At 38.3% G+C, this 13522-nt stretch overlaps 1 protein-coding gene across 3 annotated transcripts; it reads right to left on the reverse strand.

The window, feature by feature from the left end:
- Nucleotides 1-10270: 10270 nt before the first annotated feature.
- On the reverse strand, nt 10271-12191 carry LOC121234044. 3 transcript variants are annotated; one of them, XR_005934283.1, is made up of 4 exons: nt 11858-12191; nt 11231-11309; nt 10993-11092; nt 10834-10896 (listed from the first exon to the last, which is right to left on the reverse strand). XR_005934283.1 is itself a non-coding variant. In XM_041129849.1 (3 exons), the coding sequence occupies exons 1-3, from the start codon at nt 12032-12034 to the stop codon at nt 10425-10427; spliced, it is 453 nt and encodes a 150-aa protein (XP_040985783.1). In that variant the 5' UTR covers nt 12035-12191; the 3' UTR covers nt 10271-10424. The 3 variants fall into 3 exon arrangements, 2 of the variants coding, with proteins under 2 accessions (XP_040985783.1, XP_040985782.1); XM_041129849.1 differs by lacking the exons at nt 10993-11092; nt 11231-11309 and adding an exon at nt 10271-10610 and having other exon boundaries at nt 10807-10896; XM_041129848.1 differs by lacking the exons at nt 11231-11309; nt 11858-12191 and adding an exon at nt 10271-10610 and having other exon boundaries at nt 10807-10896; nt 10993-11223.
- Between the last annotated feature and the right edge of the window lie 1331 nt (nt 12192-13522).

The following is a 13522-nucleotide window of genomic DNA, read 5'->3' on the forward strand; positions in this document are numbered from 1 at the left end:
TCACAAAATATGCAAAGTTTTCAAAAAGTCAACCTCAGTCTCAATAATTCATGTAAAGCCTAGTATAGGAATCACGCTTACCTGACTCCTGCAGTGTATTATCTATGTCCTGAATTCGACTTCTAATAATCTCGTCACATATCGATAGAAAACAAATATACAATAAGTGTTAAATGACTAATGACACGACTTCGATTTGAATAATTAAAACCCATAATCCCAAACCATATTACAGCAAAATAACTGAACTAAAACACAAAATACCAAATACCAATTTTGATATTGACCTATACACCCACCAAAGTCAACGTAAAACACAAATAATCAATATATCACCCTCACTTCAATGGTCCCTATCTCTAAGCAACCACCAACAACTCAACCAAAACAACGATAATATAACTCCAAATAATTTAGCCTCCACTCCATCGGTCGTATAAAAACCCGAATAGTACAAAAAAAAAAAAAATAGCCACTACTCAGCCCCAAGTATCCATTTGATTTACTGCACGTCCAACCCAATAATGCAAAACTCAAAGACCATTCCAACACAAGGTGTTTGCTTACACACAAAAATGCCCACGAACTACATATTTCAGATATTTCATTGGAGTGAAAAAAAACTGACTTGAAGTGAATGTGTGTGCGTGCGTGAGAAACAGAGAATGAGGATGGCCTACCAGTGAATGCTAGTGTCTCCTGTGATGGGCTTCAACGGTTACATAGAAAAAATTCAGGGACCCACGAAAATGCAGTGCCAACAATCACAAAGCAAAAAGAATCTGCAAGTGATGAGAAAGAGAGAGTAGGCTGAGAGGGTTGTTGTTCAGGGTCTTAAGTGAAGAAAGGATGAGATGGAGGGAGAGAGAGAGAGAGAGAGAGAGAGAGAGATGATTACCAGCGTTAGAAGCTTGGTGATTCAATCTGGAAATACCCAAAATCACAGCACCAAAAGACACTTCCAACAACAACCTCTAAGAGCAGAAAAAAATTGAAGGAGAGCAACGAAGTGAGGGTTAATCTGTTTTGAGAAAAAGAGGGTGAGGGAAAACCGCACGTAGATAATTGATAGGGGAGTGGGAGAAACATCGGGCATAAAACCAGGACTCACAAAACAGAAACCAAAAGGAGGGAAAAGAAAAGAATCGGGGAAGGAAAACTAAAATAGAAGAGAAACAGTGACATTTCAGGGGTTTTAGGTTGGCTTCAGCTGACACGGGCCTGGGCTTGACATCCTCTCCCCCTTACAAAAATTCTGTCCTCGAGATTCGCTACAAGCTACTAAAATTCTCGTCGAACAAGTGAGGGTACTTAACTCGCATATCTTTCTCGAATTCCTAATATGCTTCGTTGATAGCATGATTATTCCACAACACTTTAACCAAAGGGATAGTTCGAGTCTGTAACACTTGCTCTTTCCTATCTAAAATCCGTATTGGTTCCTCGGTGTAGGTCATATTCTCTTAAATCTGAAGTGGTTCATGATCTATAACTTGGGTGGGATCATGGATGTACTTTCTCAACATAGACACATGAAACACGTTATGCACTCCCGAGAAAGCCGGTGGTAAAGCCACCCTGTAAGCCATTAGTCCAATATGATCAAGAATCTCAAATGGTCCAATATATCTTGGGCTCAACTTACACTTCTTTCTGAATCTCATAACTCCTTTCATTGGTGCTATCCTTAAAAATACTTTATCTCCAACTTCAAACTCTAATTGGCCTTTTATCTGCATAACTTTTTTGTCGGCTCTGAGCTGGTTTCATTTTAGCTCGAATGGTATCTACTTTTTTGTCGGCTCTTAGCTGGTTTCATTTTAGCTCGAATGGTATCTACTTTTTTGTCGGCTCTTAGCTGGTTTCATTTTAGCCCGAATGGTATCTATCTTCTTTGTGGTTTGCTGAATAATCTCTGGCCCCAAAAGTTTCCTTTCACCTACTTCATCCTAATACAATGGAGATTTACACCTTCTGCCATACAAAACCTCATAGGGTGCCATCCCAATGCTAGCCTGAAAGCTATTATTATAAGCAAATTCGACCAATGGTAAATGTCGCATCCAAGTTCCCTTAAAATCCGTCACACATGCCCTCAACATGTCTTCTAAGATCTGAATAGTCCTTTCTGATAGCCCATCTGTCTGAAGGTGAAAAGCAATACTGAAACTTAACTTAGTACCCATTGCCTCTTGTAAGCTTTTCCAGAACTTGAAAGTGAAACGAGGGTCTCTATCCGACACAAAGGATACCGATACTCCATGTAACCTCACTATCTCCCGCACATACAGCTTAGCTAGTTTCTCTAGTTTATAAGAAACTTTAATGGGCACAAAACGAACAGTCTTTGTTAAGTGATCCACGATCACCCATATGGCATCTTGTCCGCTCAATGTCCTTGGTAGGCCTGTCACAAAGTCCATGGAGATATGCTCCCACTTCCATTCTAGAATCTGGAGTTGCTGGAATAATCCTGCTGGTCTCTGATGCTCCATCTTCACCTGTTGGCAAGTTAGGCACTGTTCCACAAATTTAGCAATTTCTCTTTTCATACCATTCCACTAGAAAGACTCTCTCAAGTCCCGATACATCTTAGTACTCCTTGGGTGAACTATGTACAAAGAACAGTGTGCTTTTTCAAGAATTACCCTTTTCAGTTCATCATTAGCAGGTATGCATAATCTACCTCTAAACCTCAAAAATCCATCCCCGAAAATGCTAAAATCAGATTTGTCCCCGTTCCTGACATCTTCCACTAGCATCACCAACCCTAAGTCCACTTGCTGAGCAGCTTTGATTCTATCTATCAAGGCTGGTTGAACTATCAAACTGGCTATGAAAGCATTTGTCTCACTAGCGATGACTTCAATACCGGCTCTTTCTAAGTCTATTAACAACCTATGTTGAGTGGTAAAGGCTGCAACTGCCGGTCCTATTGACTTCCTACTTAGGGCGTCGGCTACAACATTAGCTTTGTCTGGGTGATAATTGATGGTGCAATCATAATCATTGATCAACTCAAGCCATCTCCTCTGCCTTATATTTAATTCATTTTGGGTGAAAAAATATTTCAAAGTCTTATGATCCGTATAAATTTCGCACTTTTCCCTATACAAATAATGTCTCCAAATTTTAAGTACAAAAATGACTGCCGTGAGTTCCAGATCATGTGTGGGATAATTCTGCTCATACACTTTCAGTTGGCATGAGGCGTATGCTATAATCTTCCCATGTTGCATCAGCACGCACCCCAATCCAAGCCTTGATGCATCGCTATAGACTACAAATCCACCTCTAGCAGTGGGGACTATTAGCACCAGAGCTGTCACTAATCTCTGTTTCAACTCCTGGAAGCTTTTTTCACACTTTGCTGTCCATTCAAACTTATTATTTTTCCTAGTGAGTGCAATGAGAGGAACTGCTATCCTGGAGAAACCATCACTGAATCGACGGTAATAATCGGCCAATCCCAAGAAACTTCTAACCTCATGAACATTCTTCAGTGTCGACCAATTAACTACTGCTTCCACTTTTCCCAGGTCCACTGAAATGTCATCTTTTGAAACTACTTGCCCTAGAAAGGTGATTGAATCTAGCCAAAATTCTCACTTCTTTAATTTAGCAAACAACTTTTTATCTTTGAGTGTCCCAAGTACCAACTTCAAATGTTCTTCATGCTCAATCTTGCTTTTGGAGTATATCAGTATATCATCAATAAAAACAACCACAAACTTATCCAAAAATTCATGGAACACCCTGTTCATCAAATCCATGAATACTACTGGGGCGTTAATGAGGCCAAAAGGCATGACCAAAAACTCATAATGGTTATATCAGGTCCTGAAAGCAGTCTTAGCCACGTCTTCTGCCCTGATCTTCAATTGATGGTAACCTGATCGAAGATCAATCTTTGAAAATACCTGAGCACCTTGAAGCTGATAAAAAAAAATCTTCTATACGGGGTAACGGGTACTTATTCTTTATGGTCACCTGATTAAGTTCCCTGTAATCAATACACATTCTCATCGATTCATCATTCTTCTTCACAAAGAGAACTGGAGCTCCCCAAGGTGATACACTGGGCCTGATGAAACCCTTGTCCAACAAATCTTGCAACTACTCCTTGAGTTCCACTAATTCAGACGGCGCCATCCGGTAAGGTGCTTTCTAAAGGGGTGCTGTGCCTGGGACTAGTTCAATAGCAAACTCTACCTCCCGCTCGGGCGGAAGTCCAGATAAATCTTCTGGAAAAACCTCTGGATATTCACTCACAACAGGTATTTGTTCTAACTTCAACTCCTCTTTTGGTGCTTCTACCACGCAGGTTAAGAATCCCTGACAACCATCACGTAACAATTTTCTAACCTGAATGGTAGATATGATGGGCGGAAGCAACCTCACTTTTGACCCTGTGAACCGAAATTCACTTTCTTTTGGGGGTCTAAAAACCACTTCTTTTTTAAAACAATCAATACTGGTGTGGTAGTAAGCCATCCAATCCATATCCAAAATCACATCAAACCCGATCATGTTAAACACTATTAAATCTGCTGACATTAGTCTTCCCTCTAAAGATAAAGGGCACCCTGATAGAATCTCATTATAGACTACCGAATCTCCTGTTGGGGTTGCGACCACTAACTTGTGCTTCAACTTTTCTGTTTCTAAAGTGTAAAATCTAGAGTAAGTCGTGGAAACAAAAGAATGTGTCGCTCCCGAGTCAAATAACACAATAGCGTTATTAGAAAACAAAGAAAGAGTACCTGTGATCACATTCAGCCTTATCCATGAACTAAAATATTCAAAGTCTTAACCAAAACCAACAAATAAAATAAAATAAAATAAATAAAATCCTTAAAGCAAAACAAATGAGTCATACCAGTGATCACATCATTCCTATCCTTAGCCTCTCCAGGTGTCAGTGCAAAAACCCGTGCTGGTGCAGTAGGACGTTGGTTGCTGCCTCATGCTGTAACTTCATTTCTCTGAGGTGGCAGTATAGTCGCCTTGTTGCTACCCATTTGCAATGGGCAGTCCCTGATGTAGTGTCCTGATTTGCCGCAACGGAAACATAATCCTGCCCCTTTTCTACACTCTCTGAAATGCACTTGATTGCATGTCCTACACTGATAGGGCTGTCGGTTATCTTGAACCGGCCTCTTTCCTGAGCTACTACCTTTGTTCCTCTTTTTCCACGGTCCCTAGTCCATGCCAGAATGGTACCCAGTTGGAGTAGTCCTCTTCCTTTGTTCATGCAATGCAGTGCTTTTTTGAAGGTTTCGTTCAAAAACTGTGGTCTTATTCACCATTTCTGAGAAGTTTCGAATATAAAAGCCCACCACTCGTTCATAAATTTTCTCATTCAGCCCTTGCTCGAATTTATGCTCCTTCTTTTCCTCATTGGGGATCAGATACGCAGCAAAATGGGATAACTCAGTAAATCTAGCTGCATACTAGTGTACCGCCATTGTTCCCTGCACCAAGGTGGCGAATTCCATAGCCTTGTCATCTCGGACCGAGCTAGGGAAGAAGCGCTCAAGAAAAATATGCTTGAAATGCAGCCAACTGACTATTTCTGTCCCTTCTGCTTCTTTGATAGTTCTTTCAGAAATCCACCACCTTTTCACCTCCCTGATTAGCTTGAATGTGGCGTACGCCATCTTTTGTTCATCTGTACAAGTTAAGACCAACAATATCTTCTCAATGTCCTAAATCCAATCCTCCAATCCTTCGCCAAGGTTGGATTGCCTCTCCCATCAAATAAATAGGGGTGCATCCGATTGAATTGCTCTACGGTACAACCTCATTCATTATAATTGCGTTGGCAACTCGATGGATTCTGCACGAAGGCATCTATTAATTGATGTGCCGCTGCTCGTAGTACTTCAAAAGCACTCAGGTTTGTTTCCCTTTCGGTTTGCATTCAGATCTGACATACTTCGTTCTCGACGACGAGGTGACATCTTGACAAAAATAACTTGGATCTTAAATACTCGTTTAAAAAATTATAGAGTTCATATAAACATAATTAATTAGTAGAAATCGTAAAACAAAACATATATATAATACTTCAAAATTATAAAGGTACCTATAATAGAGAGAAAAGAAGTACACACAATGATAGTAATAGTCAATCTCCAAAATCTAAAACTTTACCCCATCTAACTATATAAGAAGTCTCTGGAATTAAAACAAACCTCAATCAACATGAATTTAGCTCATAGACCCGTAAAATCCTACACATGAAAATCATTTCTAAAGTTTGCGAATTCTAAGACTTTCAATACCTACAATATTCAGTCCTATAGTCCGCTCCACTATCACATCTTATCCGAAAATGATTTCTTAAAGACTATCTATACTCTGAAACCTCACATACTATAGTCTGCAGAACCTCAAACCAGACTCTGATACCAAATGTAACGCCTCATACCTGGGTGGGTTGGAGAATTACTACCTTCTCTCTTATAAACATGTCTCTCAACATACCTAATAATCTCCCAAAAAAACCCTTATAAGCAAAAATCAATCTCATATCTTCTAAATAAACACATTAAAAACTCTACAAAGTCATTACTACAATAATAATAAATCAAGGGGTTCAGAATCTCCCAGTAGTCGTAACATACCAAACTGATAATTCCATAAGTCCTACTAAACCAGAAACATAATTAAATATAAAAGACATCAAATCTAAAAGACATTAGAATTCATTCCCTTAACATGCTCTCCTTACCTTAATCATGCTCACAATTCCTAATCCAGGTCCTCAGTTGAACTCTCCACATCATCTGAAAATATTATGAAGATAAGGGGGTGAGTTATCAACAACTCAGTAAGCAAATGACATATGCTAGTGTGCAAACATGAGCATTTACAAAGTACAGTATGCAAAACAAAATATTTTTCAGAGTTATCATACAGATCAAAATATGTTTTCAAAAGTAACAGAACGATGGTTTTAAGATAAGGAAAACCTAGAGTACTTTGGCATAACATAACCTGAGCATCATCATCACATAAAAAAAGAGTATCTCACAGAGCAGAGACCATGTTTCACCCCCGTGGTAGGGTTGTGCTAATCCTGGTGGCCAAACCAGGCAGAGACAGAGGTGAAATCTTTCCTTTATTCTTCTCAGAGCTCCAAGTGTGCACACAGGAAAGACAACAATAAAACAACTTTGTTTCCAAAATAGGTACACTCAGAGACAGAGAAGTTGGTACCAACCCAAACAGAGCAGAGCATAACAGAGCAGAGTAGAGACAGAGTCAGATACAAAATCAGTACATCATGCCAAAGGTTTTCAACTGCACATCAAAATAAAACAGAGTACCAAAACATAATCAGATCATTCTCACATACTGAAAACAAAAGTTGGAGCATCTTTCTAAATCAATGCACATATTTTCCAGATTCTCAATATCGCTCTTTCTCAAATTTCAGAGACAACATGACAAAATTTAGCTCGTGTTTACACAATGCATGTAGGAAAATATTTTCCTTTTTCGTACAAATTTCATGAGTAGTGCAAATAAGCGTCTGAGATTGGTTTTTCCCAAGTTCTCATTTCATCACAAAATATTCAAAGTTTTCAGAAAGTCAACTTCAGTCTCAATAATTCGTGTAAAGCCTAGCATAAGAACCCCGCTTACCTGACTCTGGCAGCGTATTATCTATACCCTGAATTCGACTTCTAATAATCTCGTCACATATCAATAGAAAACAAATGTACACTAAGTGTTAAATGACTAATGACACGACTTCGATTTGAATAATTAAAACCCATAATCCCAAACCATATTACAGCAAAATAACTGAACTAAAACAACCATATAATAATCTGGACAGCTCACACTTCAACCCAAAATACAAAATACCAATTTTGATATTGACCTATACACCCACCAAAGTCAACGTAAAACACAAATAATCAATATATCACCCTCACTTCAATGGCCTCTATATCCAAGCAACCGCCAACAACTCAACCAAAACAACGATAATGTAACTCCAAATAATTTAATCTCCACTCCATCGGTGGTATAGAAACCCGAATAGGACAAAAAAAAAAAAAATAGCCACTACTCAGCCCTGGTATCCATTTGATTTATTGCACGTCCAACCCAATAATCCAAAACTCAAAGACCATTCCAACACAAGGTGTTTGCTTACACACAAAAATGCCCAAAGAACCCACGAACTACATATTTCAGATATTTCATTGGAGTGGAAAAAAACTGACTTGAAGTAAATGTGTGTGCATGCGTGAGAAACAGAGAATAAGGATGGCCTACCGGCGAATGCTAGTGTCTCCAATGATGGGTTTCAACGGCTACAAAGAAAAAATTCAGGGACCCACGAAAATGCAGTGCCAACAATCACAAAGCAAAAAGAATCTGCAAGTGATGAGAAATAGAGGGTCGACTGAGAGGGTTGTAGTTCAGAGTCTTTACTGAAGAAAGGATGAGAGAGAGAGAGAGAGAGAGAGAGAGAGAGAGATATGATGATTACCTGCGTTAGAAGCTTGGTGATTCAATCTGGAAATACCCAAAATCGCAATACCAAAACACACATCCAACAACAACCTCTAAGAGTTGAAAAAAATTGAAGGAGAGCAATGGAGTGAGGGTTAATTTGTTTTGAGAAAAAAATGGTGAGGGAAAACCGTACATAGATAACTGATAGGGGAGTGGGAGAAACGTCGGGCATAAAACCAGGACTCACAAAACAGAAACCAAAAGGAGGGAAAAGAAAAGAATCGGGGAAGGCAAACTAAAATGGTGAAACGGTGACATTTCAGGGGTTTTGGGTTGGCTTCAGCTGACACGGGCTTGGGCTTCATATTTGTGATTTATTGGGGTTAAGTGTTTGGGGAAATAAACAACTAGGATTTTTTCTTGAAAATAATTTTTTATTGAGTTTAGGGCGGCAAACAACAAACCATTCAACTAGTTTCTTTTGAAAAAACTCTTCAAGTAATCTTGGGTGATGGATGAATTGGTACATATTTTGACACAAAATGTCATAACATATGTCTAACAAAGTGCTGTCATTTGTGCTTGTAACTTGCCATCTGACGAAGTGCTGTAATTTTGCATCTTAAAACAATGAGTTCACTTTAAGCAGGAACAATATTTTTTGGGCAGGTGGGCAAGTGAACCCATTTTGTAACCATTCGACTTCTGATATGAAAAGCTTATATATATTGTTGGTCCCAGTTTCAGTTGTTTTAACCCTATCAACTTAAGCCTAAGGATTATTTGGGTCCATGCTTTGCACCTGTAATTCATTAGGCTATTAGGGTGTTTTGAAAGGGCATGGCAATGGAATAAGAAATTTTTATTTCCCTACTTTGTTCAAATGGCCATTAAAATTCTCTGCAAATTTCAGAAAAAGTTAGGGGAGTTACATAGGTCCTTATCTCTTTTACCTAAATTGCCTCAGTTTGTTGTGATCTTTTGACATGTAACAAGGCCAAATCAGTTTGCAATGCTAATCACAACCTTCAATATTTGCCACATATATTATAGTGCTGGAATTTAACCATTACACCCCTGGTTCGTGGTGGAGACCTACAATTATCAACAGGAAAGACCACAGGGAAGAGGGGAATGAGGTAGATGGGTTTTATGGAGGAATCAGAAAGCTTAAGAATGAGAATGAGATTTCCACATGGAAGCAACTTTGGCTAGCTGAAGTCTTGGAATAGCATGCATTGTAGGAAAAGGGCTTTGTAAACATCACCATGCTATGAACATAGAAGACTATTCTTTGGGATCAAGTGAAGTAATGAATTTTGAAATTTTGAAATCAGCTTTTTCTATGGGATCAAACTATTCTTTGGGACCATGCTACCTTTCATTCCCCCTCTCTTTTTTTTTTTCACAATTTTTTTTCCTAGTAGGTTTCAGGATTTCATGTAGTGCCAATCCATGAAAATGGTCTCCCATTTATGGCAAACTAATGTACAAAAGTTACCCCAACAATATGTTGTAATCAGTAGAAAATCTCTTCAAGTTTTGGCTGATATTATGTTAGAAGAATGATAGCTTTGAAGTCATACGACATCCAATCCATTTCTTCAGATTTCAGATTATCTATTTTTTGTCTGTCTTATTGACAATTAAATGGACATGAAATTTCGAAGTCAGAGATGCACACCTTTCAGAAAAGTTTCTTCTACATAGATGAATTTAATTTAAGTATCTTATTGCTTTGGGAGCCTGACCATTCATGCACTTCAACCATGCTCGGAACAACCAAACAAAAATATTTGTATCAGCCCCCTAACAATATGGACTGCCCATGATGGTTTACACCAATAAAGGAAGTGAAAGGCATATCGTACCTATTTGTTAAATACGTTGTATCAAATGTGATAATATCTCCGAAGTACTCATGCCGCTCGACTTCGTGTATCAACCTAGAACACATTTCTGACTCTGAACTCGTCATCCACGTCCATGACTGAAACAAAGCCATCATTCATTATACTCATTCTCTCTTCACTTTCATCAGGCATAGTTGATGATTGAACTGGGTGTTGGGAGGTCTCTTGGAATCGCTCCAGATTACTCGACGGAGGGTAGGACATAGTTGGAGGATGTTGCAATTACGGGAAAGACTTTTTGAATGAATCTAAAATGCATGTACCTGGATAGTCTCTTGAAATCATCTAAACTCTTTAGGATTACTCAACGAAGGGTAGGGAGTAGCTAGCGGATGTTGCAATAAGGCACGACGTTAGGAAAAAAAAAATTGCACGTACGAGAAAGATTTTTACAAAAATAAAAAGCATCTACATGGTTACCCCAATGATACGAATATCGATGTGGATACGTATATAAAGGCATCATATACACCGGGTGGTATGGATTTTCGGGACCAACATATCCCTATCATAAACAAATAAACAATATATTGAGTACTTGGAAATATTGAACACAACGACAGACATAACAACATATCCAAATGACGAACGTTTATCATACTTGGATGGGTGAAATCACGGTAGATGGCCTAGGCAAAATTCTATCTTCCTCTGTGCCTTCCATCTTGTAATATTCTTCTCTAACCTTACAATATTTACAACTAACCAACGCCATAGCGCCATTGCTCAGAAGTGAATCCACGACATCCACATAGAGAAAATTTGATATCAAAATAGCATGGCCAAACATTTAAGAAAGAGAAAAGCCCAAGACAATGAACAACTATCAAGTGGCTTACCATATTTGGCATCATCAAGATCATAAATATACAGGACATTGGCCCTTTATCTTTATCTCTCTACACAAGTCACTTCTACCTAAAAGGTAGATTTTATAGCATCAAATTATGGGCTAGTGAATTGTTTAGTGTTGTTATTGCCTTCTAGCTATATAGCAAAGCTTCAAACATGTGATTCAACCATAATGAATTTGATATGGATAATAATGCATTCTATATAGGAGATTGCTGTCACCAGACATATTAGTACTCAAAAACTCATGTTTCCTGTGGTTGATGTCTTGTATACACAGCACCACATTTTCAAGCTAAAAGGGTTTCTATTAGGATTTTTTTGACAAATGTGGGCAGTGAACAAAATACTACTTTCTAATTAAAACTAGACAAAAAGTTGTTGAAAATTACTACTTAATTGCAAAGCCACAGAAGCTTCTTCTACTTTGTTTTTTTTTTTCTTTTCTTTTAAAAAATCTTCTTTCCCTTTTTCCTTTAGAAGATATGAAATAAATTAACCAAAAAAAAAAGAGAAGCTTAGAAGCCAATAATTGGAAAGGCCATAACTTAGCCATAAATTTAGACATGCACAAAAAATGTATTTTTAAATGAAGCACAACACATCAAACTTACCAGTGGGGGAGGAGCTCGCACGGACTGGTATAGGTAGGGGGCTTTCGATCTAATGCAGGGGAGGGGGAAAATGAGAGGGAGAAGGTAGGGGGCTTTCGTCTGACGTAGGGGAGGGGGGCTTCTGTACGACGCAAGGGATGGGGAAAATGCCATGGTGGGACGGCAGAGTGGGGACATGGGGGGCTGGGAGGGAAATGCCAGGAGAGGGAAGGAGGGAGAGAGAAAATGAGTGGGGTGGAAAATAGAGATTTCGAATAGGATTAAGAGATATTAAAAAAAAAAGGTTGTCAGAAATTCATGCGGTGTAGATAAAATGGGGAGGCTGTATAGTACTACTCCTTTTTATAACCCCCAAGCTTCTCTATGTATAAAGTATTTCTGACGAGTTCCACACGCCACCGCAATTTGGCGACTCCAGCAAGCATAGGCACGTGCGACACCAATAGATTTTTTGGCATCAAAGTTTTAAAATATGTACCACCCTACCTTATTTCTGCTAGTACCTGAGCCTAAGGCCCAGTTTGGTCAACCAATATAGATGAAAACATCTTATCTGGAGCTATACAGTATAATAGTTTTGCCTATCCAAACACAATATTTTATTTTTTAAGTTTTGAAAACATCTACTTAGATGAACAGTAAATAAATAGTATAAGACATTGAGAACTGACATGAACAGTGCCAAACTAACTTGAACAGTGAAAAATGACATGAACAGTGCACAATTCTGGTACTCTATAAAATAATGGGACCTACACCTTTTTCAAATTCTAAAAATTAAAAGCTATATCATCTCATCTCGCTATCCAAACACATATTTTTTTTTACAAATTATTTTCTCTCATCTCATCTGAACCGTGTATCCAAACGAGGCCCAATGCTTCGGTAGAGTGACGGAGTACCACCAAATATTTAATTTCTTCGTCTCTAACTATCTACCTATGTTTATTCTTTCTGTTAATGAGAACATGAAAACAATAGAAGTAAAGTTCTCCAACGAAATGCCCTAAGATAAAAAATCACAGATCTTTCTATCGAAAATGCATGGCTTCAAGCCACAACTAATTGATCTACTTTTTGGATCAAAACAAATCGCCTTTGGTAGTCCTCTTCTTGACCTAGCTAAGAAACATGGACTTGAAGTACTGGTTAATTGCTCATTTCATTTTATTTTATCCCCTCCCTCTCTGTCTAAGCAATGCAAACAATGTAATAAGATTTTGTATGGGGGCACTCCACCCCCTCCTCTTATATCTCTAACTTAAACTCACTGCATCATTGATTAAAAGAAAAAAAGGGGTACAAGACAAAAACCTTGATCTTGCCAAATCAAATATGTATCATGATAAAGTCGCTCACTTAGTATCATTGTCTCTTAGGATTCTTTTAGGGTTAGACAGGAATATTAAATAATGTATAGACCAATGATATTTGCATGTGTCCTCATAATATAATAAAACAACATAATTTCTCTACACAGAAAATATATATTTATGTATGACAACTACTATTCACTACCCCACACCTTATACCATATGAAAAACGCCCCCACACCCTATGGAAAAAAAAAACCTATAGTTGTGGAGTGTGAAAGTAAATAATGGCTGATGCATAGAATTTCTCATTTATGTACATGTGTGTAATTTAGTGGCCTACCATGCTGGT

This window comes from Juglans microcarpa x Juglans regia, chromosome 6D, assembly GCF_004785595.1.
Source record: "Juglans microcarpa x Juglans regia isolate MS1-56 chromosome 6D, Jm3101_v1.0, whole genome shotgun sequence".
NCBI classification, from domain to species: domain Eukaryota; kingdom Viridiplantae; phylum Streptophyta; class Magnoliopsida; order Fagales; family Juglandaceae; genus Juglans; species Juglans microcarpa x Juglans regia.